Source organism: Melozone crissalis, unplaced genomic scaffold, assembly GCF_028551555.1.
Source record: "Melozone crissalis strain CALT ecotype California unplaced genomic scaffold, PUWL_Pcris_2 ptg000061l_1, whole genome shotgun sequence".
In the NCBI taxonomy this organism is placed as follows: domain Eukaryota; kingdom Metazoa; phylum Chordata; class Aves; order Passeriformes; family Passerellidae; genus Melozone; species Melozone crissalis.
In genome coordinates, this window is record NW_026535839.1 from 15,694,450 (window position 1) to 15,718,999 (window position 24,550).

The following is a 24,550-nucleotide window of genomic DNA, read 5'->3' on the forward strand; positions in this document are numbered from 1 at the left end:
TCTGTTGACAAAGGATACTGGTAGCACATTGGAAAGTCTGTGATAACATCCCCTCACTCCCTGGATAACAGCAGAGGCCACAATATGTCTGTTAATACTTGTCCTGTCTTTTCAGGTTGTTGATTTGCTGTTGGCTCGGGGAGCAAACAAAGAACACAGGAATGTGTCTGATTACACGCCGTTGAGCCTTGCTGCATCTGGTGGCTATGTTAATATCATCAAGATTCTTCTCAATGCTGGGGCAGAAATTAATTCCAGGTAATGTACCATGTGAGCAGCTGAGCTTGAGTGTGGCACAGGCACTCCCTGTTGGCTCCATCCTGAGGCACAGGTTGGAATCTCAGGTGTTTTCAGACCTCCTTGCAACAGTGTTTTTACTCTGATGACATCTTCCATGTTCATGTTTAGTGCTTTTAAATCCTTTAACTATCACAAACTTTATCTGACTTATACCTAAATTTTAAGGGATTATAGTTTGCAGAGTTCTTTCCCTTTTCCACCATTCTGAGGTCTGAAAGTCAAATGATTTCCAAATAGAATGATGTCAAGAAAGCAGCCAAGGGCTCAGGGCAGCTCAGTGTGTTTGAAGATGTCTTCTTCAAGCAGAGGAACAAATTTACACAGCAGTGTCTCTTAAGCCTGCTCTGTGTTAGTTTAAGAAAACTTACATGTATTCTAACACTAGATAGAGCAAGAGAACTCTTAACTAGGGAAAGTTAAAGCTGTGCTAGAAGCATGTTTTTCTTTGGAAAAATCAGATGTAGCTTAAGGCTTACGTCTGCTTCGGCCATCAGAATGTGTAACAGCTGAAATACCTTTTCTTGGTTTATAAATTGCAATTGTCTATTGCATATAGTCCCTGTGGTGGTTTCTCCTAATCAATTAAAAATGCTGCTATTTTAGGTCAGTCCCTATATTTTTAGTGTAGGTAATATGTTCCTTTCTGACTTACAACAAACCATTTTGTCCCTCTTGGACACACTTATATTTCCCAGAGCTTTTCTTCTACCATGGACACTGCAATTTGTTTCTTTCCCCCAGGACTGGCAGCAAGCTGGGGATTTCTCCTCTGATGTTGGCTGCCATGAATGGCCACGTCCCTGCCGTGAAGCTGCTGCTTGATATGGGCTCTGACATTAACGCCCAGATCGAGACCAACCGCAACACTGCCCTCACCCTGGCCTGCTTCCAGGGCCGGGCAGAGGTGGTCAGCCTGCTGCTGGACAGGAAGGCCAATGTGGAGCACAGGGCAAAGGTAAGTGGGGGACTTGCCTTTCCTTATGATTTATTGCCTCTGAGTCATCAAGTTTCTTCAAGTTTTCCTGTAACTTTGAGTTTCTCTGGGTTCAGAGGAGTTATTACATCAGAGGGCTTAAATGTTCTGAAATGAGTGTGGTTTCTTATAAAAAATAAAAAAAAGCATCAGTGATGATGTATTTTTTTTTTTTGCATTAGGGAAAAGCTGACTGGTCTTTCTGAGTTTATAATGAAACTTAGATTGACTCTTGTCTAGACTTTTTTCAGGTTTTAACTTGACGTGATACTCAGTAACAGAACAGATACAGATATTTTTACATGCAAGTGAAGTCTAGGCAGGAAGAGAATAGTGTTGCTTGTGATTCTCAAATAGAACAGACTTCTTGTCTACAACCAAAGTAGTGCAGTCAAACTTTGTAAAGCTTTTACGTTGCTGTAGAACCCGTGGCTTCAGTACTGTGACCTTCTGTGCCTCTGAAATGCTCCACAGGTCCCATCCTTTGGTGCTCTGGGACAGCTTTGTGTCTCCTGCCATAAAGCAAGCTTAAAGCTTGTGTAGACAGCCAGACTGATTTCCCCAGCACAAAGGAATTTTTGGTAACTCCTAAGGCTGCTGAAATAATTGCTGTGTCTGTCTACCCCGCCTGCTTCTGGAATGACTGTGGCTGGAGAAAAGGGGATATGGATAAAAGCCAGCTCTCAAATGGTCAGTTGGGCATGTTAGCAGCTGGTGTAAGTTTTTTTAACAGTCTGACCTGGCAACTAAGTTGGGCCCAGATCAGTCTCAGTGCCAAGGGAGGCTAGAGAAAAGCTGTAAAGCCAGTTTCTGAGTATTTTTGTAGAAACACTTGTGTCTTCATTTGAATCTGTTCTAACCTCTGTTGTAGAGATCTTGTTATAAACTTTGCATTTGCTGTTGAGACAGGTATCTGGTGGTGCTTAGTCAACAGTTTGCTTGGGTTTGTATAAATCAAAGCCCAAGAGTGTTTGGGTTTTGGGTTGGTTTTGTTTGGTTGGTTTGTGTGTGGGTGTTTTGTTTTGTTGTTGGGGTTTTTTTGGTTGGGTTTTTGGGGTCTTTTTTGAGGAAGAGACTGCTTTAAGTTAGGTTCCTAAACTAAATATAAGCAGCTAAATAAAAATCTGATTTCCCTTTGTAGGAATCATTTATGTCTTATCTGAACTATGTTATGCAGATTTCACAGAGTAACTCGTTCTCTTTGTGCAGACTGGTCTCACACCTCTGATGGAAGCAGCTTCAGGAGGCTATGCAGAGGTTGGAAGGGTTCTCCTTGATAAAGGAGCAGATGTGAATGCCCCACCTGTGCCTTCCTCAAGAGATACAGCTCTAACGATTGCAGCAGATAAGGGTCACTACAAGTTCTGCGAGCTCCTCATTAACCGGTAATCATTTCTGCTCATTAAGTGTTTAAGGCCAGAGTGGGTGGGGCTCTGAGCAACCTGATCTCCTGGGTGGCTTCCCTGCCCATGATAAGAGGGTTGGAACAAGATGAGCTTTCAGGTCCCTTCAACCCAAAGCAGTTATAGCTAATGATTAGTGGCACATTTGTTCTGTATTCCTCTGTGGCAAGGGTGCTCTTGTTCACATACCTCATGCACCTGAGAGCAAAGGAAATGGAAAGTTTTGAAAATAGGGTGTTAAATCTGTTCCCTACTCTGCAGTGTTATCCTGGAATATCTTGCCATTGCAGTGTTAATTAAGCCAGGCAGGCAGCTGGGACCAGAGGCAGGCAGGCAGTGTCTGGCTTGGACAGCTTGTTTGTGTATGGATCCAGCAACTCCCACATGAGCATTTCCTCACTGTCACTTGGGGAGCAAAGCCTGGAAGTAGCCCTTGAGCTTTTCAAGCATAACCCAGTGTGCTGCTAGAATCTCAAGGGGCTGCTTTGTCCTGTGGGTAGTCACCACACTGATCATTTAAAGGTGGCTGGTTGCATTAGGTGACATGAAATGAGTGTTCATTTCTGTCAGGGAGGTTTCAATATTTCCCTTGTCACTACTCTGCAGATGAAACAGCAAATTTCAGGGGCAGAATTTCTCATATCTTGCCATTGTATTTTAGTTATTAAAGTTCTATATCCAGTGGTACTGTGATATTTGTGATAGTCTGTACTCTGTTTTGTGATTTTGCTCTCTGACTTGCACCTTTACTCACGCCACGTCTCTGGGTTGTGCTTTCAGAGGGGCACACATCGACGTTCGCAACAAGAAAGGAAACACGCCGCTGTGGCTGGCAGCCAATGGGGGGCACTACGACGTGGTGCAGCTGCTTGTGCAGGCAGGGGCAGATGTGGATGCTGCAGATAACAGGAAAATCACCCCTCTGATGTCAGCATTCCGCAAGGTAGGACACCAACTTCTTGTATGTTTTCAAAACTGTGCCACTTGTTTGGTTTTGAGTCTGACTGCTTGGGTTTGGAAGACTCAAATACAACATGACAAAATTGCTACTTTGATAAAATACCTGCTTCAAAGTCATAGTTACTGTACTTCACAAAAATCCAGTTCTTGAGAGCTAAAAAACTTTGTTCCATGAATGATGTTAGCTTTAAAATTTCCAGCTGTACACTGTGCAAAAGCTTTGACTGTTAGAGATTTCCGTATTTCTGCAGTCTGTACTGCTCGTTTCAGTCCTGCTTTGGAGGTGAACACAATACCAGTCTGCAATAAGCTGTCCTGATTCCTTTGTCCTTCTCTCATTCTGTTCCTAATATGTTGTGATGGGACCCTGTGTAGTCAGCTCTTCTGTCACCCACTGCCTTTTCTTCTTGGCAGGAAGAGCATTGCTTTGGGATGGTTCCATCAGTTGTGGTTCCATCAGTTGTGGTGTTGGATGCAAGGAGCATAGGCAGAGGAATTTATTAACTGTAGCTGCTTTGCCTTTAACAAAGGAGCAAATAACTGTGCAGCTTTTTTTACAAACAAAAATGCTGAGCTTGCCCCTATTTTGACACCGCCTTGCTTTCACATAACTTCAGAAGCAACAGTTGGGTGCTGTGTGTGGTTGCACAGTGTACCCTGGGAGCAGAGGAATGTGCTTGCCAGGATAACATTCAGGTGGCTCAGTTTCCTGATCTTGGCCTGTAATTGAACAGTCTAAGTCAGCTCCATGGGGTGAGGGGCAAGAGAGTAGATTGGGTGACAGATGGTATCTAAAGAGGGTTGTCTTGTGTCTTGGTTGTTACTAAAATCATGAAGATCTGCCTTTTGTATTTTAAAATAAAAAGTAACTTGTGGAAGAACTTGTCTTTGCCACCTTGAAGCAGAGCAGTGGCTGTGCTGTCAGCACTGAGCAAGCAGGAGCTGCCCTTCTTCCCAAACAGCATCTTACTTGCTTATTTTCAGTGTTTTGCGTTGAACTTAGAGATACCAGACTTCTATTTTGATGATGAATGTTGAGAATTGTATACAAAAGATTAGAATTTTCTTTGGTGTTCCAGGGGCATGTGAAAGTAGTTCAGTTCCTGGTGAAAGAAGTGAACCAGTTTCCTTCAGACATTGAGTGCATGCGCTACATCGCCACCATCACGGACAAGGTGAGTGGGACTTGGGGACAAGACCCTGCTTGAATTTCCAGCAAAAATATCCCTGGAAAATTCTTAAGTATTCAAACACTGAATGTACATTTTTGCTCACATACATCTGATTTGGAGATTTGTGCATCTCTCCTTTTTAATATAGCACTTAAAAAGTAAATCAGCATTAGATCCTATTTTGTGAATAGTTTGTATGTTTGTGAATACAGGGGTGTAGCTACATTCCTCTTCACAAAGAAAAGCAAGGCACAATTCTTCCCAAGAATATTTCTGGGATTCACATTCTCTGAACTTCAGAGAAAGAAGAAAACACAATTCTTATTATTTACTGTGCTTGTGTTTGTGCAAAAGTAGAATGCAACATGGAGATTGTTTACCCAAAGTGATGGTGTTTTGTTTCCTTGGCCTATCAGGGTCAAGAGAGTCTGTGTGTGTTTGTGTCAGGACTGTCGGGTGACAGTCATGAGATTCAGTGCAGTGTGTGTGCATTTGTGTAAAGGGTTGAGTGCTTGGCAGATTCAGTTTTAGATGTATGGAATAATATAGTATAATAAAGCAATTAATTCGCTTTCTAGTATCCATGGAGTCAGATACATCATTCTCTCCCCTTGTCAGGGCCATCACAGCATTGCTGTGCAGGGGAGCTAATCTCATTGTAGAGCAAGCTTGTTTTTTACAGTGGTAGTAAGACAAGTTTGCATTTCAGGACCTGTTGAAAAAGTGTCACCAGTGTGTGGAGACAATTGTGAAAGCTAAAGACCAACAGGCTGCAGAAGCCAATAAAAATGCAACTATACTGCTGAAGGAGCTAGACCTGGAGAAAGTGAGTAGATGATTGCTGTCATGTAGCAATGTTTGAGCTGTGTGTGAATCTCTAGGCTGCATTTAATGCTTCTTGGGGCAGTCAGTCTTCATGCTCTGGCTGTGTCTGTGTTCCTTCCCCTAATGTATTATCCAAGTGAGGCACATACTGAGGGGGGCAAACCAGAACTGATTTCTGCTTCCTCCACTTCATTGTCCTTTTTGGGAAAGCCTGGACTTAGCAATAGCTTCTTAGGCAGTGGCTCTCTGGGATCACCTCAGCACAGAGGTTGTGTGAGTAAGGGAGGTCTCCAGTCTCATGGTGTATTTCTGTGGGTACAAATAAGGTCCATAAGCATTTTATGGACTTCTGCTCAGGGGAGTTGAGCAGATAGTGGAGGAAATCCCTTCTCCCTTTGCTGAGAATACTGTAAATTATTCTAAAGTAACACATTCTAGAGTGGGCTCTCTTAATAGAGGTTCTTACAGTTTTTGACAAGTTGCACATTGGTTTATTAAATTTTCCAGGTTGTGGACTTGTTGAGCACACATCAGTTGCTGTGCACAAACAGTGCAGCAGATGACTGATTCCATATATTTAAAAAAAAAGGTTTAAATTAAAGCCATTGAGTACTGGCTTTTGAATCAAAAATGTGGACATCACACCAAAATTATTACTGAGCTTATTAAATGTTTGAGAAAGGACTGAGAGGATGAGACATTTTTCTGGTCTTCCATTAAAACTGTTGGGTTTTTTTAATACTTCTGGGTTGGTTATTACTTTGTTATCATTCCTTAGAAGTTTTGGGACCAGCTAGTCCTGTTGTTGCATAAGCTCTGTCCAGTTTCTGTGTAATGATTCAGTATGTGCCAAAGTCATTCTAGTTCATTGTGCTCTCTCCTTTCTCCTTCCCCCCAGATTTCTAGGGAAAATCTGAATTATAAGTAAAATTTAGTCTGTGTGAAATGTTTAAATATGGATTCTTTTCTCCTATATAGTCAAGAGAGGAGAGCAGAAAACAAGCTCTTGCAGCCAAAAGGGAGAAAAGAAAGGAAAAGAGAAAGAAGAAGAAAGAGGAACAAAAAAGAAAACAAGAGGAAGATGAAGAAAACAAGCCTAAGGAAACTCTGGAGCTACAAGAAGATGATGATGAAGAAGAAAATGATGATGAAGGTAAACAAGTGTTTCTATGAGCAATGTAGTTGTGGGGGTGCCACCTTTCTAACCATGAAAGTAAAGGAAATCTGAAAGCTGGTCTCATATTTGACATTGTTGCATGGCTGCTGCCTGACAAAACTCCTTTGCTCATTTTTTCACCCCCTACTTTGTTTGCAAAAGTCTTTCACTCTTGGAGGATTTACAGCTGAATTTGGTGCTAGTCTGACATCTCAGCAAGGAACATAACATCAGCTGTGGTGTATTCAGTGAGGGCACTGAGTTCTCTCTTTTGTGGGTTCTGATGGTGTATAAACTGCTTTTTTTTCAGTGGAGCAAGAAGTTCCTATAGAGCCTCCAAGTGCAACTACTACAACTACAATTGGAATTTCTGCAACTTCAACTACCTTCACAAATGCCTTTGGGAAGAAGAGAGCTAATGTGGTGACTACCCCGAGCACAAACAGAAAAAATAAGAAAAATAAAACAAAAGAGACTCCTCAGAATATGCAGATAATTTTGCCAGATCAGCATATATCTCTAGCACAGCAAAAAGCAGATAAAAATAAAATAAATGGAGAGCCAAGAGGTGGTGGTGCAAGTGGGAACAGTGATTCAGATAACCTGGATAGCACAGACTGCAACAGTGAAAGCAGCAGTGGAGGGAAAAGCCAGGAGCTGAACTTCACCATGGACACGAACTCCTCGGAGCGGCGCTATGCCTCCCTGCTCATCCCCTCTCAGGAAGATAAAAACAGCACCTCAGCTTCCAAAACACCCACCAGGTGAGACTGCTCTGCTCCTGCCCTGCTGTTTCACAAGGTTCCACCCATGCCAGTGTCAATGTTCTGTAGCTTAAGCTCTCACTAACTGTACATTCCCAGAGCCTAGAGAGACTGAAGCTGCTTTATTTGCAAAGCTATGCTAAGCTTATTGAACACAAACTCTTTAAAATCTTGTTAGAACAAGATTTTTTGGCATTGTTGGCCAGTTTTTAATACTACTTGAGTGAAATGGCCTTTTCTCTCTGCATTTTTTAAGCATCCATGTTGCATTGTTAGCTTTGTTAAAATAGATCTTAAAGTGAATATGCTGGGAATTTAATAAGGAAGTACCAGCTTTACTAATCATCCACACACAGAAGTGGTTTTGTTGCCTTTTTTTTGTTTTCTGTTTCATCATTAACTCGTTTGACTTGCAATCTCTTTCTTTTAAGGAGAGAAGAAGATGACTCTGAGCATTTCACCTGCCAGGTGGATGGCCAGTTTGATATAACCTTGTCAAGCCAGAGGTGAGAGTCAGAGGAGCTCAGGGAATGTAGGGGCCACGTGAATGCTTCAAAGGGTCATTCAGGGAATGTGCTGATAACTTCTACACCACTTTCTGAAGAGGTCATTGGTCTGAATCAGGAAGCTTAGATCCCATGTGGGTCTGTAGTCCTTGGTTTTACATCTAAGTAATACAAGTCTGATCCCCCACAGTTTTGTTTTCTCTTTCCATTTTCTGCACTAAAGGAGGTTGATCTGCAGGACACTGGGCTGACAGAGAGGGCAGCTTCAAAAAGAACACAGACATTGTGGCATCAAGGAGGGTAGTGAGACAGGGCTGTTGTCAGACTGATTGGGACACTTGTCTGGGAGTGGGAAGAGAGGATATTTTTGGTTTTCCTCTTTTTCCCCAGATTCAGGTTAGATGCAGAATGAGTGATTCACCAACCCTTGTGGTTAGAGGGTGTGTGTTTTGGGCTCCCATTAGGAGTGTTAAAAATTGGAATTTGTCTCTGTTCTGTTCTTTGAACATAGATTATTTCTGCCTTGGACCTTTCATCCCAGGTTTGCTGCAAGAGCCTTAGGGTCCTGTGCAGTTCACTGCAGCAGGACAAGCTAAATGCATCCTTCTGACTCTTGTTAGAGGTGATTTTTCTGGAAACAGTTCATGTTACTAGTCTTAAGCTGCAGGAATGTAAACTGTATGCTGTCATTTTATTCTGTAATTTGTAATTTATTCTGAATTTCTATTCTCAGACTTGATGGTGAAGGTCATTCGAATTCTTTGTCGACTACTTATAAGTCTGTTTCCCTGCCTCTGAGCTCTCCAAATGTAAAGCTGAATCTGACCAGTCCAAAAAGAGGCCAGAAAAGAGAAGAAGGCTGGAAAGAAGTGGTTAGAAGGTAAAGACTTTAATATTATACTTTAAAACTGTCTGTGAGCTTTTTAGCTTGTAAATTATTCTCAAATACAGAATGTCCAGCAAGATTATATAACTGAAGAATTAATGTATAGGAAAATTTGTCCTGCTTGCTCTTGCAGTGCTGGGAAAACCAACTGCAGCCCTAATTTGTAGTAGCTCCTCACTAACTTAATGTGAACATGACGTTACCTTGTATTTGGCATCAGAAAATAAAGACAACCTGTGACTTTAGTGGAATACAAGATGTGGGGACAAGATAAAAGGGGAAGGGAGCAGAGGGCAGTGAAAAGCCCTACAGCAGATGATTGCCCATGAACTAAAGGCAGAATGGATGTGAGTGGAGGAGAGGCAAATGATCCCTTCAAGGCCAAAATTCCCTGTACTTTGGGCAGTGACCTTGATCACTGATTCAGTGGAAAATTGTCTTACCTGACAGTGAGTGCAGTGAGATTTAAAGTTTTACTGTGAAGCAATCTTTTCTTTTGAAAATGTACTGGGTTTTACTGTATGGCCATTAACACCCCAGTATCCCTAAACTTTATCTTGTCTACTGCTTGGAACTAGAATGATCATCTGGCTTTGAGGGTTTTTTTGTTCTCTTTATCAAAAAGGAATACAGTACAAACATACCATAGGAATACCATGCAAAGGAATACAGCACAAAAAGTTAGATGCTTTGGGTGCACATAGGAAACCCTCCTGCTTTTGTGTTCTGCACTGGCAATGACAAGATGTGCTCATTTTGGAGAATTTTAGGTTCTTTGCAAAGAACATAATTGTATAGAGGGCTTGGTACATTTGGATTAGTGGAAGCCACAGAGTGTTCTTAATAAAGGTTAAAAAGGCAGTTTAATATGAAAATTTATGTTTGAACTCTCAGAGCTGGTTTGGTTTCTGCCTTTTGATGGGGTCACCAATGAGGCTCTCCACAGTGACGTGGCCTTGCTGGGTGTGTGGTGACAGCCTGGTCCCCACCTGGGGAGTGGTGCAGGCAGGAACCCCTCAGACAGCCCTGACCCCCCTGACCTGGGGCTGCTCCTGCTCTCCTGGGGCTCTCAAGTCTCCTTGGCTCAGCCCAAGTGTTCACATGGGTGTTGCCTGCTCCTGTGTTGGCCTTGGCAGTGTTGTAGACATGCATCCAGAACCTGCCCTCTCTTTCCTGAGTAATGCCCTAAGGAACATCCCACTCAGGGTTCTGCACTGGTGTTTGCTGTGCTCTGACTGATGGAAGCATGTCCTGCCAAAGAGCATTGTTGGTGACTGTGGATGTGTGGGTGCAGTGCCCAGGAGCTCCCTCTGCTAAAGCCTCTCCTGCCCTCAACAAGAATTCTTCCCTCTCCCTGTGAGTGACCCCCAGCTAGAAGGGATGTCTGTCAAAGTAACCAATGCAAACATCCCTTGTGCCCCTGACAGGCAAGTGGGCAGAGTTTTGAAAGACCCTCCCCCCAGCAACAGTCTGCAGCCAACACCAATTGAGCAATTCCAGCTGCAGAGAGGAGGGCGCTGCTGCTCCGGAGCCAAAAGGTACTTTGGGGACACTTAGAGAAGTGAAAACTTACCAGCCTTGGGAGGGAGGGAGGGAAACAGCTATGGGTGATGGGTGGGAGGGACTGGACACTGGTGTGGGCTCTCCTGGAAGAGAAATGCCTCCTTGAGTGGCTGTCAGAGGTCCCCATGGGCTGGGGTGGAAGCAGACCAAGGGGCAGTCAGGAACCCTGTGAGCAATACAGGTGATCTTCAAACTTAGGTGAGCATGGAGCTCTGGTTTGGGGAGGGAGTAGCTGTGATGTCTGTCTTGAGAAGGGAGCCTTGGAAGTGGAGGTGGGAAAGAAAACCCAAAGCATTGAAACAGCCTTGGGATAGAGCTGGTGCATGCACTGGGGGTTCTGGGGATGGGCAGGGTTGTAATGTGCTGTCCTGGCAGGAATGGGGGAAAGAAAAAACACCTCGGCAACATGAGGTGTTGCTTTAGAACATTTCTGTGTGTTTAGATGTTTACAATTAAACAGGTTTCCTCTAAGTCCTGTTAAGTGACAAACAATTCCCTGAGAATCAAGTTACTTCCAAGTTTCCAAGCCTGGAATGGCTAGGTGAAGCTGGCAGCCTTTCCACAGGGTGGATGGGACCTGTGGGTGCTGTGATTTCTGAAACCCCTTTGAATCCCCTCTGGTTGTTCAGCATTGAGCCAGTGCACATCAGTAGCAAGCCTGAAAGCAGCTTATGGATGCAAGAGGTCCAACACACCTTAAGGTCTGGGGACAGTGGTGGCCCAAAGATCTCAGCTGAGATCTGTGTGTGTGCAGAGCTTGTGTTCAGACACTTCCATAAACCGTGTGCTTGCTCTGACCCTCCAGTACCATGTGAATCAGGAAAACCTTGAACTGACTGAGCTTGGTGGGAGCATTGTGGCCTGACAGTCAGCCTGCCCCTGCAAGTCCATGCTGCCATCACAGGGGCTTCCAGCAGCTCCCTAAATCACAGCACTGCACACCTTTTATTGGTGTTTATTGGTGACACTGCACTTCCAGGTCTTGAGATCTGAAAGAGGTAGATACCAAAAGGTTGTGGATGCAGGTGGTACCACAAATCTGATCACTGGAAAGCCATCTTCTCCTTGCTATAAACAGTCCAAGTACCCAAGCCATGGGCTTTTATATTTGAAACAGTGCTGCTTGTCTAAATTCAGGTTGGTAAGCTGAGGATTTGTCTCACTTTGGAGAGGTACCCAAGATAAGATAAAACCTAGAAAGGATTCTGAAGTAGTGTGAGGCTCATATATCTGTGTTACAGTAGTGGTGGGATAAATGCTGCTGGAGAATCCTTGTCAGGTACTGAGGATGCTGAGTTGAGTGGGGGACTTTGAGAGAGGCTCCAAAGGGTGAAGAAAGGATCAGCAGAAAACCACTTACTGCCCTTAAGAATATTACTTCAGCCACTGTCAGAGGGGTTTTGTCTGTCTTTGAAGTTTGAATGCATTTCACAGATTTCTGATCTTTGTGATATAGGTCAAAGAAATTATCAGTCCCAGCTTCTGTCGTATCTAGAATAATGGGAAGAGGTGGGTGCAACATCACAGCAATTCAAGATGTCACTGGTGCCCACATTGATGTGGATAAGCAAAAAGATAAGAATGGAGAGAGAATGATCACTATAAGGTACAGTATCTCAAAATGAAAGTCTTGAGTTACTCCACAGTGTCATTTGTTGAAAAGCTTGTTTGCTTTCTAAGGCAGGATCTATTTAGCTTCTGTCTTCTACAATAGCACATACATTCCTGCTGCCAGGATATGCTGACAGTCAACTTCAAAGATAATCCTTAAGATACACAGAAGTAAAGAAATAACTTACTGCAGTAAATTTACAATAGAGTTACAGATCAGAATAAGGTTGAAGCTACAGAACATTGCACAAAGTGGGGTTTCCTTTTGCAGGAGATAAATCTGTTTGTGTTTAACCTAGGGGTGGTACAGAGTCCACGCGATACGCAGTGCAACTCATCAATGCCCTTATTCAAGATCCTGCCAAGGAACTGGAAGACTTGATTCCTAAAACTCATATAAGAACCCCTGCTTCGAGTAGCAAATCAATCCATGCAAACTTTTCATCTGGAGTCAGCACTGCGACTGCTTCCAACAAGAACTCCTTTCCTCTGGGAGCGCCGCCCCTGGTCACGTCGCAGTCATCGACACTCTCGACTTTCCAGCCTCCCAACAAATTAAACAAGAATGTCCCGGCCAACGTGCGCTCGTCTTTTCCGGTGTCTCTTCCTCTCGCTTATTCTCACCCTCATTTTGCCTTGCTGGCTGCCCAAACTATGCAACAGATCCGGCACCCTCGCTTACCTATGGCCCAGTTTGGAGGAACCTTTTCACCTTCACCAAACACTTGGGGACCATTCCCAGTGAGACCAGTTAACCCTGGCAGCACGAACAGCTCTCCAAAGCATAACAGCTCGAGTCGTGTGGGTGCTCAGAATGGCAACGCTCTGCAGACGGAGTCTCCTGGGTTAGCCACGTCCACTTGTCCCGTTACCGCCTCGTCTGCAGCTGCTTCCGCGCAGCCTCTGTGTGTGACCAGTAACAGGACTCCCTCCTCGGTCAGGAAGCAGCTCTTTGCCTGCGTCCCCAAGACGAGCGCTGCAGCAACGGCCATCTCAACTGTGACGAGCACCTGTAGCACTCTGCCCTCAGCTTCCTCTGCCCCCACAAACAACGGGCAAGTGCCCACAGCGTTTCTGCCATCTACTGCTCCGCCGGCGCAGCATTCTGCCCTGAAGGCAGACTCCTTCTCGGCTGTCTCTGCACCCAAGGAGAAGGTGCCCACCCCCGAGCAGCCTCCCACGAGCACGTGCCCGCCGGTTTCGGTCTCCAGCAGTTGCAGCGCGTCAGCCAGCAGCAGCTCTGCGGGCACCGACACGCGCCCGGCCGGCAGCCCCGCTCCGCCCAGCGGCGCGCAGGAGGAGGCTCTGCCAACCAGCATGGCCGAGATCAGCCCTTCCATGTCGATGCCTTTTTCATCCAGCTCAGAAACTGCTCCTTTAAGCTTAGCATCGCCCAGGTCAGTTGTTGCAGATAATCAGGACAACAGTAACTTACCTCAAGTAGCTGTACCAGCACCTCGAGTTACTCACAGGATGCAGTCCAGAGGTTCTTTCTATTCAGTGGTACCAAATGCAAACCTCCATCAAGATCCTCAGTCTATTTTTGTTACGAATCAAGTTCCTTTAACACCTTCTCAAGGTCCACCTGCTGCAGTGCAGCTTTCGTCAGCCATGAACGTTATGAACGGTTCTCAGATGCACATCAACCCAGCAAACAAATCATTGCCTCCTGCCTTTGGGCCAGCAACGCTCTTCAATCACTTTAGTAGTCTTTTTGATAGCAACCAGGTGCCAGCTAACCAAGCATGGGGAGATTGTCCACTCTCTACCCGAGCAGCAGCTGACCCATCTTTCACTGTTCAGTCTACCTTTCTGAATAACTCTGTGCTAGGACATGTGGAAAACGTTCATCCCGACAACTCCAAGGCTCCTGGTTTCAGGCCACCTTCCCAGCGGGTTTCAACTAGTCCTGTAGGTAAGTCATTCAGATCATGTCCTGGACAAAATCATTTCTTCAGCCATTGCACTTTGATCATCATACTGATGGAGAAATAGTCTACAAATGAGAGCTGGAGAATCCTCATGCAATGAGGATGGCCTGTTGTTTTCAAGTGCTCTTTAAAACGTTGATGATTTTTTTTTTCTTCAGATCTTCTAGGCTATTAGGAGTTGGGAAGATTGCAGATGTTGCATTGCTTGTCCTCTGTGTGAGACAGGAATGCTCCTACCTGCTTGTAGTGTAGCATCAATTTTAGGTTTTGGGTTGGAATGGAGCACAGTGTGGGGTGACACCAAAGCTGAGGACTCCTGCAGGTTCCAGCTGCAGCAGTGACTGTGTGCAGGTGCTCCATATTGTATGTGAGACTCCAGCTTGGCTCAGTGAGGGGAAACTCTCTGTGCCTTTTGGTCCTTGATATGGCTCTGGGATTTTAATAAGCTTACTTTGTGTAGCTTATTGGTGTGCTACTGTGTGGGGTGTTCTATTCAGCAGTTCAGTATAGCAGTACCAGCACATCTGGATTTGTTTGAAATGGGTTATGAGCACTGACATTGAGCTCCCTGCCCTTGCTGTGCTCTGCCTGCAGGATTTTTATCTACTCAGTGTTCAAACTATGTTGCAGACAACCAGCTGCACCCATTAGGGTGAAGGGACCCTCAAGAGATCCCTTCTGTGCCACCCCTTTGTGTTTGCCATGATGGCTGAGCCGTGCCCTGGAGCTGGGTATCTGAAGTTATCCTTGCCCACACAGAGTGTGTTGGGTGTTTGGGCTAAAGTTTCAGGACTTCAGCTGGGACAAGTCAAGTAGTTTGACTTTCAGAATAAAGGAGAAGGGAGCATTTGGAAGATGTGATGGTAAGGAAAGAAGATCTTCAGCATTCCCTTTCAGTTGCTTGACAGATGTGCAGGACTTCTGCAAACCAGGACACTTCTCTCTTACTGGCTGTAACCACAAACCTGGGGTGTTTGCTGTGACTGTACTTTTCTCAGTTGTTAGATTGGGGTTGTACTGCTCTGCACAGCAAGGGTACACCTAGAACTCTGTGCCACATCCAGCCTTAGTGCAGTAAGCAGAATTAGATGTGTCAGATGAAGTAACTGGACCTTGTTCATCAGAGGCTGTTAATAAAGAGCTGCCAGACCCCCAGCAGGCTCCAGGACCACTTGACAGTGGCTCAGCTTTTCCTCTGCAGTGCTCTGAACTGGGGTTGGCTGTTGCTAAAATAATTCCTGGGAAAGGAAGCATGGCAAATGGGATCTGCTGATTTCCCTGACGATGGCATCCTGCATGTGCAAACATGGGTGACAGGGACTTCCCACAGCCACAAAGTATTTTACTGTTCCCTTATGTTAAGATCATCTGTTGTAATGGGGGAAAATCTCTTGTATTTCTACTTTAGATATCCTTTTATACTTTATATATCCTTAAGTGGCTGTAAGTATTTGAAAAACAGTGTAAATCTGTTTTGCCATTGGAAAGGTTGGGTAGATAGCCAAGGAAAACTCACACAGTTGACTTTGGGAGAGATATGTGTGAAGTTCTCAACTGAAGCTCAAAAATATTTGGACAGAACACACTTTTCCTGAGTTAGGATTTGATTAGGATATTGCAAAGTGAAGAAAACCTGCAAATAGGGAGTGTGCTGCTAAAATTGTTGGGCAGGAGGTCACTGATTAGTCAGGTCCTTAGTTGATTCATTCAATGTCATTTTACTTCCTGCTGTTTCTGATCACCTTTGTTTCAGAATCCTGATGTCCCAGGAGCAGGGGGTTAAGGGAGCTTGAGGATGTTTGGACGATGTGATAGAGAGGAAAGGAGTGATGAGATTTCTCTGTTGCCTTCCCTCAGAGCTAAGTGTGCCCTGCCCACCCCTCTCATTCCCCAGTTTGTCCCAGGGGAATGGACCTTGCCCTTGGCTCAGCCTGGGGTTGGCAGAGCTGGGGACTCCCAGCTGTTTGCACAGGGCTTGGTGACAGGGTTCAGGAGCTTTAGAGAAGGGAGACAAGGGCTGGTCACTGCTCCTGCTCTGCCCAGCAGCAGCACAGAGGACAGGAGCAGCCAGGGCCTGGCAATTCTGGGTGGTCAGAGGGGTTGGGAGCAGCCTCAGAGCAGGTGGACACCCATCCTTGGTCTCAGGTGGGGGAGGGACACCTGAGGGAGCAGAGGTTTGCATTTTATGCCTTTCTTACACAGTTGGCCTATGGCAAGTTTTTCCACAAATCAGCATTTCTAAGGGATCACCTCTTAAATGATTTTGTGAAGATTTAATATAGTTTAATAAATCTGAACCAGCTTTTTCTTAACAAGTTCTCACCTCAGGGTGGAGTTCAGGTAGTCTGCTTTTCCTGTTCATGGGTGAGCTCAGCTGCAGCTGGAGTTTTCTCTGATTCACCAGTTCCTTTAAGGCACAGATCTCTCTGCAGATCTCACTGCTGTGGATCCATTCTGGAAATGGCCTGTTTGTCTCACATTTTTAGGTCTCTTGTCCTGGCAGTTTGCAGTTGAGGGCAGGCTTAGCCCAGCCATGAGAGGAGGCTGTGGAGAAGACCAAAATTAATCTGCTTGTTACTTCTGTCCTCTGCATGTTAAGGAGTTTGAGACCTTGCTTCTTAAAAGGGGTCGCAAACTTGAAACATGCCAGCATAGGAAGCAGCACATGAGTATGGAGCTGCATGAAATAGTTGGACTCTGTTTCACACAGAGTGACCAAGTGTTGTGGCCCTTTCTCTTAAATGTGCAGGTGATGTTGTAGTAACCAACATCTACCTGAGGTCTTTGATAAACTGAATTTTGAGCAGAGTTTGTGTGAGATCAATATACTTCCCTCAAAATCTCAGTTAAGCATTCAGAGCACAATGAGGAGTTTGAGTTCATAGCCCAGGTAAGTGTAGAATATGGTATTGCAGAAGATTTTTGTATTAGAAAACCTGATTTTTTTGGTAAGTACACAAATAGAAAGCTTGTTATTGATAAGTTATCAACTTATTTGATTAAGTTACTGTTCAGAATAATGATTTTTAATATCAAGCAAAGTTTTTCATCCACTTTTATGAAAGACAAGATAAAGTTAAAAAGTCTTCTTTGTGACCTGACTCCTGGATTTGTGCATCTCTGGCTGTCACACTCCCTTCAGCCCATGGAGCATATCCAGCAGTGCTGAAGTGGTCCTGACTGTCCAGTCATTGCACTTTACAGGCTATGTACCCAAAATCTGTGTACCCATCAGCCTCCTGAGCCATCAGAAGACAGCAGGGTGTCCCTCTCCTGCAGGAGAGCTGCTTTTGTCCCAATCCCTGCCTTGTTCTCTGTCTGGGAGCCCAGCAGCGCCCAGGGTGGCAGCACCTCTGTTACCCCTTTGTCTGGGGCAGATCCTGTGTGGTTTCCCAGGCAGCTGGCAGTCTGTGGTTTGGTGTGTGGTGGAATTGGTTCCCAGGGGGGCTTTTGGCTGCCAGGTTTGTGGACAGAGGGTGCCCAGAGTGTGCAGTCAGTGGCTCCACAGCTGCCCGGGGAGGGCCTGGGCTGCAAGTGCTGCTGTCAGCTGAGGCCTGAGCTCTGTGCTGGAGCCAGGCTGCAACTCCTGACAGACTCAGCTCAGCCACACTGCAGCCACAGGCACTGGCATCCTCCTCAGAGCATGGAGTTTGTGCTGTCCTCCCATGCTGGGGGTCCCTCATGTTCCAGCAGCAGGGGGATGTGTTTCTCCTTGGCTGTAAGGAAGACTTCTCAATATAACCTTTGGACTAGTGAGAAAAAAACCTCCTTTAACTCCAACAAATCGTTTCTGTCCATGTGAGCAGGTTGGATCTGGCACTTCTGGAAGGAATAAATCAGGTTGACTGGGTTGATCATACTGGGGGAAAAGACCTGGCTTTCAGGAACTGTCCAGGCACTGCAAGGTGCCCCTCTAGTTTCTGACCTAAGGTACTGCCTGGCAGCACTGCTGTTTGTGGTGGGGTGTGTGTAGACATAACCTTCAACCTCACTCTGCAGCAACATAGGCTGGTCCTGGTTGTGGTCATTTTGAAATGTTTAAATGGTTTTGAAACTAATCTTGTTTAATAGGCCCTTGAAACTAAACCCTAAACTCAGGTGAACATATGGCCATGCCCATTTCTGCTTTCAGGTACTAACGTGTGATAAGAGCTTTTACAGCATTTTGGAAAAGTACTTAAAAGCTTTGGCTTATAAAAAAACTGTAATTCACCCTTACTAGTAATTTTTGTGGGACTTTGAGCTCTTTCTCCAGGTGTCTCTTCCTCTCACATGTCCCTGGAGGAAGCAGCCCCCTCCCCTGTGGTCCTGTGCCACGCCAGCCCTGTCTCTGTGGCCACAGCATGACTGATCTCTCCATGAAGGTGCCTCTGGGATGGCAAAGCCCATCCTGCACAGAACTGCTTCCCTGGTGCTGGATTCCCCTGGGACTTTCACAGAGCCCTGGATCCCTGTTGCATTTGGGTGGCTTTTTGTAAGCAAAGATCGTGGCCACTCCCAGCTTTCCTGCTTTGCCCTCCCTGCTAAGATCATTTTCTTTCAGTGACCAAAGGGATGGCTGTTTTTGTTAAAACTTGAGGCCAAACCAGAGAGCCTCCAGAAATGGTTTCTAAGGGAGAATCATGCACCTTACCATGTGCAGATGCCCCCAACGGTGATGAGATGCTTTAATTATATTTGGAGCACTAGTTTTCTCTGGTGCTTTGAAGCAGGTTCCCAAAGAGAGATATTTAATCAAATTTATGTTTATTTCAGGCTTACCCTCTCTAGATCCATCCAACAGCTCTACAACTTCTTCTTCAGGTCCTTTGACAGGCTTTTCAGCAAACATACAAGGAGCACGGGTTTACCTTCAAGGGCCAGCGCCTGTTGGGACTCCCAGCTTTAACAGACAGCATTTTTCACCACATCCTTGGACAAGCGCAACAAATTCATGTAGGAACTTCATGGGTCTGTCTTAGTTAACTATAAATTCATAGCTATTGTCTTTAGTAGATTTCTAACTTGAGGGGAACTTACCCAGTAATGCACAAAATGCTTTCCAATTGCTTTTAGCAGCTGTGAGGATGGTGTGCAAATCCCAAGCTGTGCTATTTTGTGGGGTTTTTCCCATGCCACTAGTTCTGGTAGCATTACTAAAGGTGTATTTGGGCAGAAAAATGAGTTATTGTAGGCTCTTGAGAGGAGAGAGAAATGAAGCTGTGGGGGAGTGGAGGTGATTACACCAAGCTAAAGATGCCCCTCTAAGTAGTATGAGTGCAATATTAGGTGAAAATGTCATGTTTGCCATGGTTTGAAGTTATACTTGCCTTTTTTCTTTTTTTTTTTTTTAATTGGGATCTGTAATTATACTTAAAATGTTCCAAAATCTCTAAGCATCATCCAAGGTAACAGTGGGTTTTCCTCCTAATGGAAAGAACATGGAAGTAGCTTTACAGAAAATATGGGTCTTTGATTCAGAACCTTAGCTGAAGAGGTTTTTCATGTCACTGCATGCAACTTCATTGCCACTCTGAGTTTAAGAACCAAAATGTTTAAATGAGTGCTCAAAGGAAGTTGGATTTCCCAAGGAGAGTCAGTGACACTTCTGAACTTGGCGGGACTTTATGCTCTTGGGTCACACCTGTGGCTTTGGGAAGCTGTCTGATTTCTCTTCTGCTGCAAGTGGTGGATACCAAAACCAGGCTGCTTAGATATTTATGGTATTTTGGCTGATGTTTTCACCTCTTCCTGAAACTCTTCCATGTTTCTTAGTCTTTCTTGTAATTAATTTAGATACACCGCTATGTCATGAGAATATTATGATTCTGATGGCTGAAAGCATTTGTGTTATAATGTGGATTTTAGAGTTCAAATAATTTCTTTGAAAACTTGAATACTTGCCAAAAAAAGCCTTTAAAACATTTTATCATTTACTTTGAGATAATATTGGGGAAATAAGTGGGATGGCATTTACGCTTGCTACTTTGTGTATCATTAAGCAAGAGAAATACTCTCTTCAGCAGGTGAATCTCCTATCCCATCAGTTTCCTCAGGATCATCTTCACCCCTCTCAGCTGCTTCTGCCCCTGCTAACTTGGGCCAGCCAAAATCGGGTAACACCAACCCCGACAGGAAGGTGCCACCTCCCATCGGGACCGAGCGCTTGGCCAGGATCCGCCAGGGCGGCTCCGTCACCCCCACGCCCCTGGGCACCAACTTCACCGCGCCCGTGGGCCACAGCGGCATCTGGTCCTTCGGCGTCAACAGCGTGTCCGGTGAGTCTGCTGCTCACACACCGCAGGGCCCCGAGGGATGTGTCTGGAAGGAGGGTTGGAGAGGAGGAGTAAAGCTCCACAGTCTGTGCTCCCTTGTGGAACATCCTCAGGGAGAGCTGCTGGCAGTGGTGGGAGAGCACAGGCCGATGGAAACGCTGTGGTTTGTCCTCGTGGTGCTAGTGGTTCTCACCTGCCTGGATCAAGGCATTTGTGAGCCTGAAATGATGCAGAGACCTCGTACAGAGTCCTCTGAATGATCCAGAGCTTAGAGTAAACAGTTGCTATCTGTTCAGAGGACTGTTTCTAGGCCTGACTGTTGGCTCTCTCTGCTCCTACAGCCACCCTCCCCATGTCCCTCACCAGAGCTCTCTTGTCCCCTCAGGGCCTGCCCATCTCCATGTTTCTCTCTTGTTTTCCCCTCACATTTTGCAGTGTCAGCTGAGGTGCAGCTGATGCACCCAGGGACACAGAGCTGTAGATGCTGGTTTTTTCACTGATTTCCTCATGACTCTTGAACAGTATGGGATAACTTCTGTTCCAGGCAGCCTTGGTTCCCAAAGAATGACTTTGAAACAGCTGAAGGTTTACGTTCAGCTTCCTGGTAGTTGGATTTTGTGGAAAGGAGGAGGTGCAGCATTTGAGGTGTAGAGTGTTTCCATTGGTAACTTTCAATACAAACGTTTGAGTCCTGCATTTGTTATATGCTTCAGTGAAGCCCTCCACACTTTGGTTAACTCATGTCTCAGCATTGCTGTGTGTTTTTAAGAAAAGCTTGTATGTGCTTACAGGTAGTGTTGGGAGCTCTGTTGGATTTTAGCCATTTTGCAGTGGACATGTGGAACTCACAGTTTGTGGTAGTCCCCATCTTCTCCACCCTTGTCTGGATAGCTGAGATCCCTCTGTGGCTGTGTGTTTTCAGGGTGCCTTTGGGTGGCCTTAGGTGTGTGCAGCTGCTGAATTCTGCTCGAGTGTCTGCAGTGAGTTTCATCAGCCATTTTTCATCTCTTTGCAGAAGGCTTGTCGGGTTGGTCTCAGCCTGTCATGGGAAGTCATCCAATGCATCAGCAGCTGTCAGACCCGGGCACGTTTTCTCAGCATCAGCCAATGGAAAGAGATGATTCTGGAATAGTGGCTCCCTCGAATATTTTCCACCAACCTATGCCAAATAGTTTTGTGGATTTTTCTAAAGTAAGTTACAGAGAGTTGGATTTATGAAATAGCCAGGGCCTGACTTTATTGTTCACCTGTTCTGCCTGTTTACCCTGTGTGTGTGTGCCTCTGCTGCCATTGCTTGTTACCCCAGTCCTTTCATCCCAGAACTGACCAGAAAAGGTGTCCAAGCCTGGAGGCAGATCTAAACAAAGCCAGCGTTTGTAGGTTGCAGATATTCTCTGGTCAGTAGTTGAAGGCCTTCATCACTCTCCAGTGTTTCATCCCTCAGAAGCTCAGTCTCCTGGAAATGTTTCACAAAGCTTGCCCAGCTCCTGAGGGTGATTACAAGTTTGCTTAATGCTTCCAGCACAAATCATGGCCACAATGCCCCAAACCTTCCTTAGGGAAGTGGCAGGAGGAGAGGACTCCCAGCATGTGTCAGGAAGAGCCATAGCATGTGGTCTTGGCATCTGCATGGCAAGGCAGAGCCATTCACAACTAGGAAAAGAATTCTCCTAATTGCAGAGAGCTGCTCTATAACTTGCTCTTTCTGAATAGGCAGAATTATTTTAGATGGGCATTAGGAATTAGAGATCTTCAACCCAGTCTGGTCAGCTCAGTGCAGCCCTGTGTGCACTATGGCTGTCCTGTGCTGCAGAGAGGAGGGAACACTGAGGTCACAGTGCTCAGCTGCTGGCCTGGCTTTGTGGGCATACCTGAAAACTCTGAGTGTGCTGCAGCCTCTGCTTAGGTGTAAGTTCAGAGAAATGGCTAAGCTGGCTGGAATCTCCAGCTCTGAAATCACTGTGTTCCACATTCTGCCCCAGTGTTCCCTGGCAGTGCTGAGATTGCTGCCAGTACTGGAATGGAGGAGACCTGGGTCTGTCTGCTCCTACAGCCACCCTCCCCATGTCCCTCACCAGAGCTCTCTTGTCCCCTCAGGGCCTGCCCATCTCCATGTACGGCGGCACTCTGATACCCTCGCACCCTCAGCTGGCAGATGGCCCAGGAGGGCCCCTCTTTAACGGGCTCCATACTCCAGATCCTGCCTGGAATCCCATGATCAAAGTTGTCCAGAACTCAACAGAATGTACTGATGCTCAGCAGGTAGTGTGGCTGTCTTCTCCCACCTGTGCTTTCCTGGGGCTTTGTGTGGTGCTGTGAGACCCAGTTTTGGCTGGGTGACACGTTTGGTTTTTTCAGTTCTTTGAACCTAGGATTGAGGTTGTTTGCATGACTTTTCCCTACTCTGTGTGTGTGTGTGTGTGTGTGCATGTGTTCATAAAATATCCATGGTGCTATTGATACCAAACCTTCCAGGTAAAACAAGCAGCATTTCAAGACTGCTCAGCCAGGTAATGGACTGGTACAAGTGAGAGGGTTTATTTCCATCCTCAGCACCTTGCAGGTTGTCAGTCAGACCTTGGCCAGAGCTGAAGAGCTCCTGCCTTTGGACAGTCTGGTTGTATTTTGAGGGAAGCCTTATGCTCGCCCTCAGTGGTAAAACACTGTTAAAGGAACCTTTATTTGTTTTTATAATAGATTTGTCTTTTTATTTCTTGCTGTAGATTTGGCCTGGCACCTGGGCACCTCACATTGGAAACATGCATCTCAAGTACGTCAACTGATTTAAGGGGGTCTGTCCTTTTTTAGCCTGGTTTGGGAATCTTTATGACCTTCAAGAACCCTGGGGATTTTTTTCATGTGCCTAATTAAGCAATTTTCTGTGGGCTGTAACAATGGAATCTCGATTGCCCGTTGTATAAGAACAAATTGACTTACCTATACAAACTGATTCTGTTCTCCAGTTAGTTTAGCCACTTCAAACTTAAAAATCAGACAAAACTAGTGCTTTTTGGCTGAACACTACCGAATGCTCCTTGTATGCAGCAGAGAACTAGCTGATGACATGATTTTGACCTTTTAGGGTGGTAAATACCTGTATAATTGTTTACAGACTTACAAGGAAAAGCTGAGTAAATTTCATGTCGTATAGTGGCTCTACTTTATGTAGCCTGTACTAATGTGAAATATTTACCTGAATACTCAATAAAAGGCAAACAGCATTTATAGGTTGTGTGTGAGAATTTTGGAAAGGGCTGTATGTTACTGTCCCCAGCAGCTGCTGCCATGCTGGGTGACAAATCTCCCCAGGGTCACGTCCTGAGCATGTGGGTGCAGTCAGGTTTGGGAGGGTTTGGAGCCACAGGGGTCTGCAGAGTCCTTGCCCCTGCCCCTTGTGAGCCTTTTATTGGTGTGAACCTGCTTCTGTGTTATGGTCTTTTCCTTCTGGATTAGTTCTGCTGCTTCTGGCACTTCTGGCAGGTGTCACCTGAGAGATGAGGTTTTGCTCAGGGCTGCAAAGAAGGGCTGACAACAGTGACAGGTGAATGCAGGGTTGTGCACCTGTCCAGAAGCAGATCTTAGAAAAGTGCTTCCCATTAGAGGAAGATGTAGTAGGTCCAGTTGTAAGCTTCTTGTAATGCTGTGAATCTGCTAAGAGCTCCTCAGGCCCTTGCTGTGAGGAAGAAGAGGATTTTTGCACGCTGCTTAAGATGAATGTTAGCTCCTGACCCAGTTCTCTACTTTCTGCACTTGGACTGTGCTTAGTTCTATTTTTACTCCAAAGCAATGCAGTAACTACATGGAATCCATTCCTTAAGCAGGAAACTCCAGTGCACATAGTGTCTAATCCAATGGATCAGTCTCAGACCAGGTGGAGACTTCACCTTCTTCCACCTTATCCAGACAAATCCTTACATGCAGCAGCAGACTTCCCCAATAAAACTATGGTTTTCAGAAGTACTGAAAACCCAAAGTGCACAAGCAGTGTCTACATACCAGAGGCAAATCAACCTCAGAAGCACTACTGGATGGTATATTCAGATATTTTTCTTGGTGTTTGAGGATGAAATGCAAAAAAAAATTGAACTGCTGCTGCCTCAGTGGTAGTGCCAACCCAAAGGGGACACACAGAATAAGTCACAGAAAGGTTTGTGTTGAAGTGGCCTTAAGGTTCACCCAGTCTGATGCCCTGACATGGGCAGGGGACACGTGTCAGCAGCAGCTGTATTGGAAACCAGCAGTGTTG

General features: G+C 45.5%; 1 protein-coding gene across 6 annotated transcripts in view; it reads left to right on the top strand.

Moving 5' to 3' along the window:
* Nucleotides 1-24,550, top strand: part of ANKHD1 (ankyrin repeat and KH domain containing 1) — a 100,616-nt gene that overhangs the window by 74,058 nt on the left and 2,008 nt on the right. Inside the window, exons 19-36 of one of the 6 annotated variants that reach the window (XM_054287636.1) lie at nt 116-258; nt 1,042-1,255; nt 2,483-2,658; nt 3,457-3,619; nt 4,716-4,811; nt 5,518-5,634; nt 6,612-6,786; nt 7,100-7,553; nt 7,985-8,059; nt 8,793-8,939; nt 10,373-10,483; nt 11,965-12,114; nt 12,419-14,034; nt 18,806-18,985; nt 20,053-20,307; nt 21,320-21,495; nt 22,402-22,566; nt 23,028-23,074. In XM_054287636.1, coding sequence (XP_054143611.1) covers nt 116-258; nt 1,042-1,255; nt 2,483-2,658; nt 3,457-3,619; nt 4,716-4,811; nt 5,518-5,634; nt 6,612-6,786; nt 7,100-7,553; nt 7,985-8,059; nt 8,793-8,939; nt 10,373-10,483; nt 11,965-12,114; nt 12,419-14,034; nt 18,806-18,985; nt 20,053-20,307; nt 21,320-21,495; nt 22,402-22,566; nt 23,028-23,074 — 4,460 coding nt within the window. Of the gene's footprint in view, nt 1-115; nt 259-1,041; nt 1,256-2,482; nt 2,659-3,456; nt 3,620-4,715; nt 4,812-5,517; nt 5,635-6,611; nt 6,787-7,099; nt 7,554-7,984; nt 8,060-8,792; nt 8,940-10,372; nt 10,484-11,964; nt 12,115-12,418; nt 14,035-18,805; nt 18,986-20,052; nt 20,308-21,319; nt 21,496-22,401; nt 22,567-23,027; nt 23,526-24,550 lie in introns of those variants that run through there. The other 5 variants (XM_054287637.1, XM_054287638.1, XM_054287639.1 and 2 more) reach the window with 5 other exon arrangements.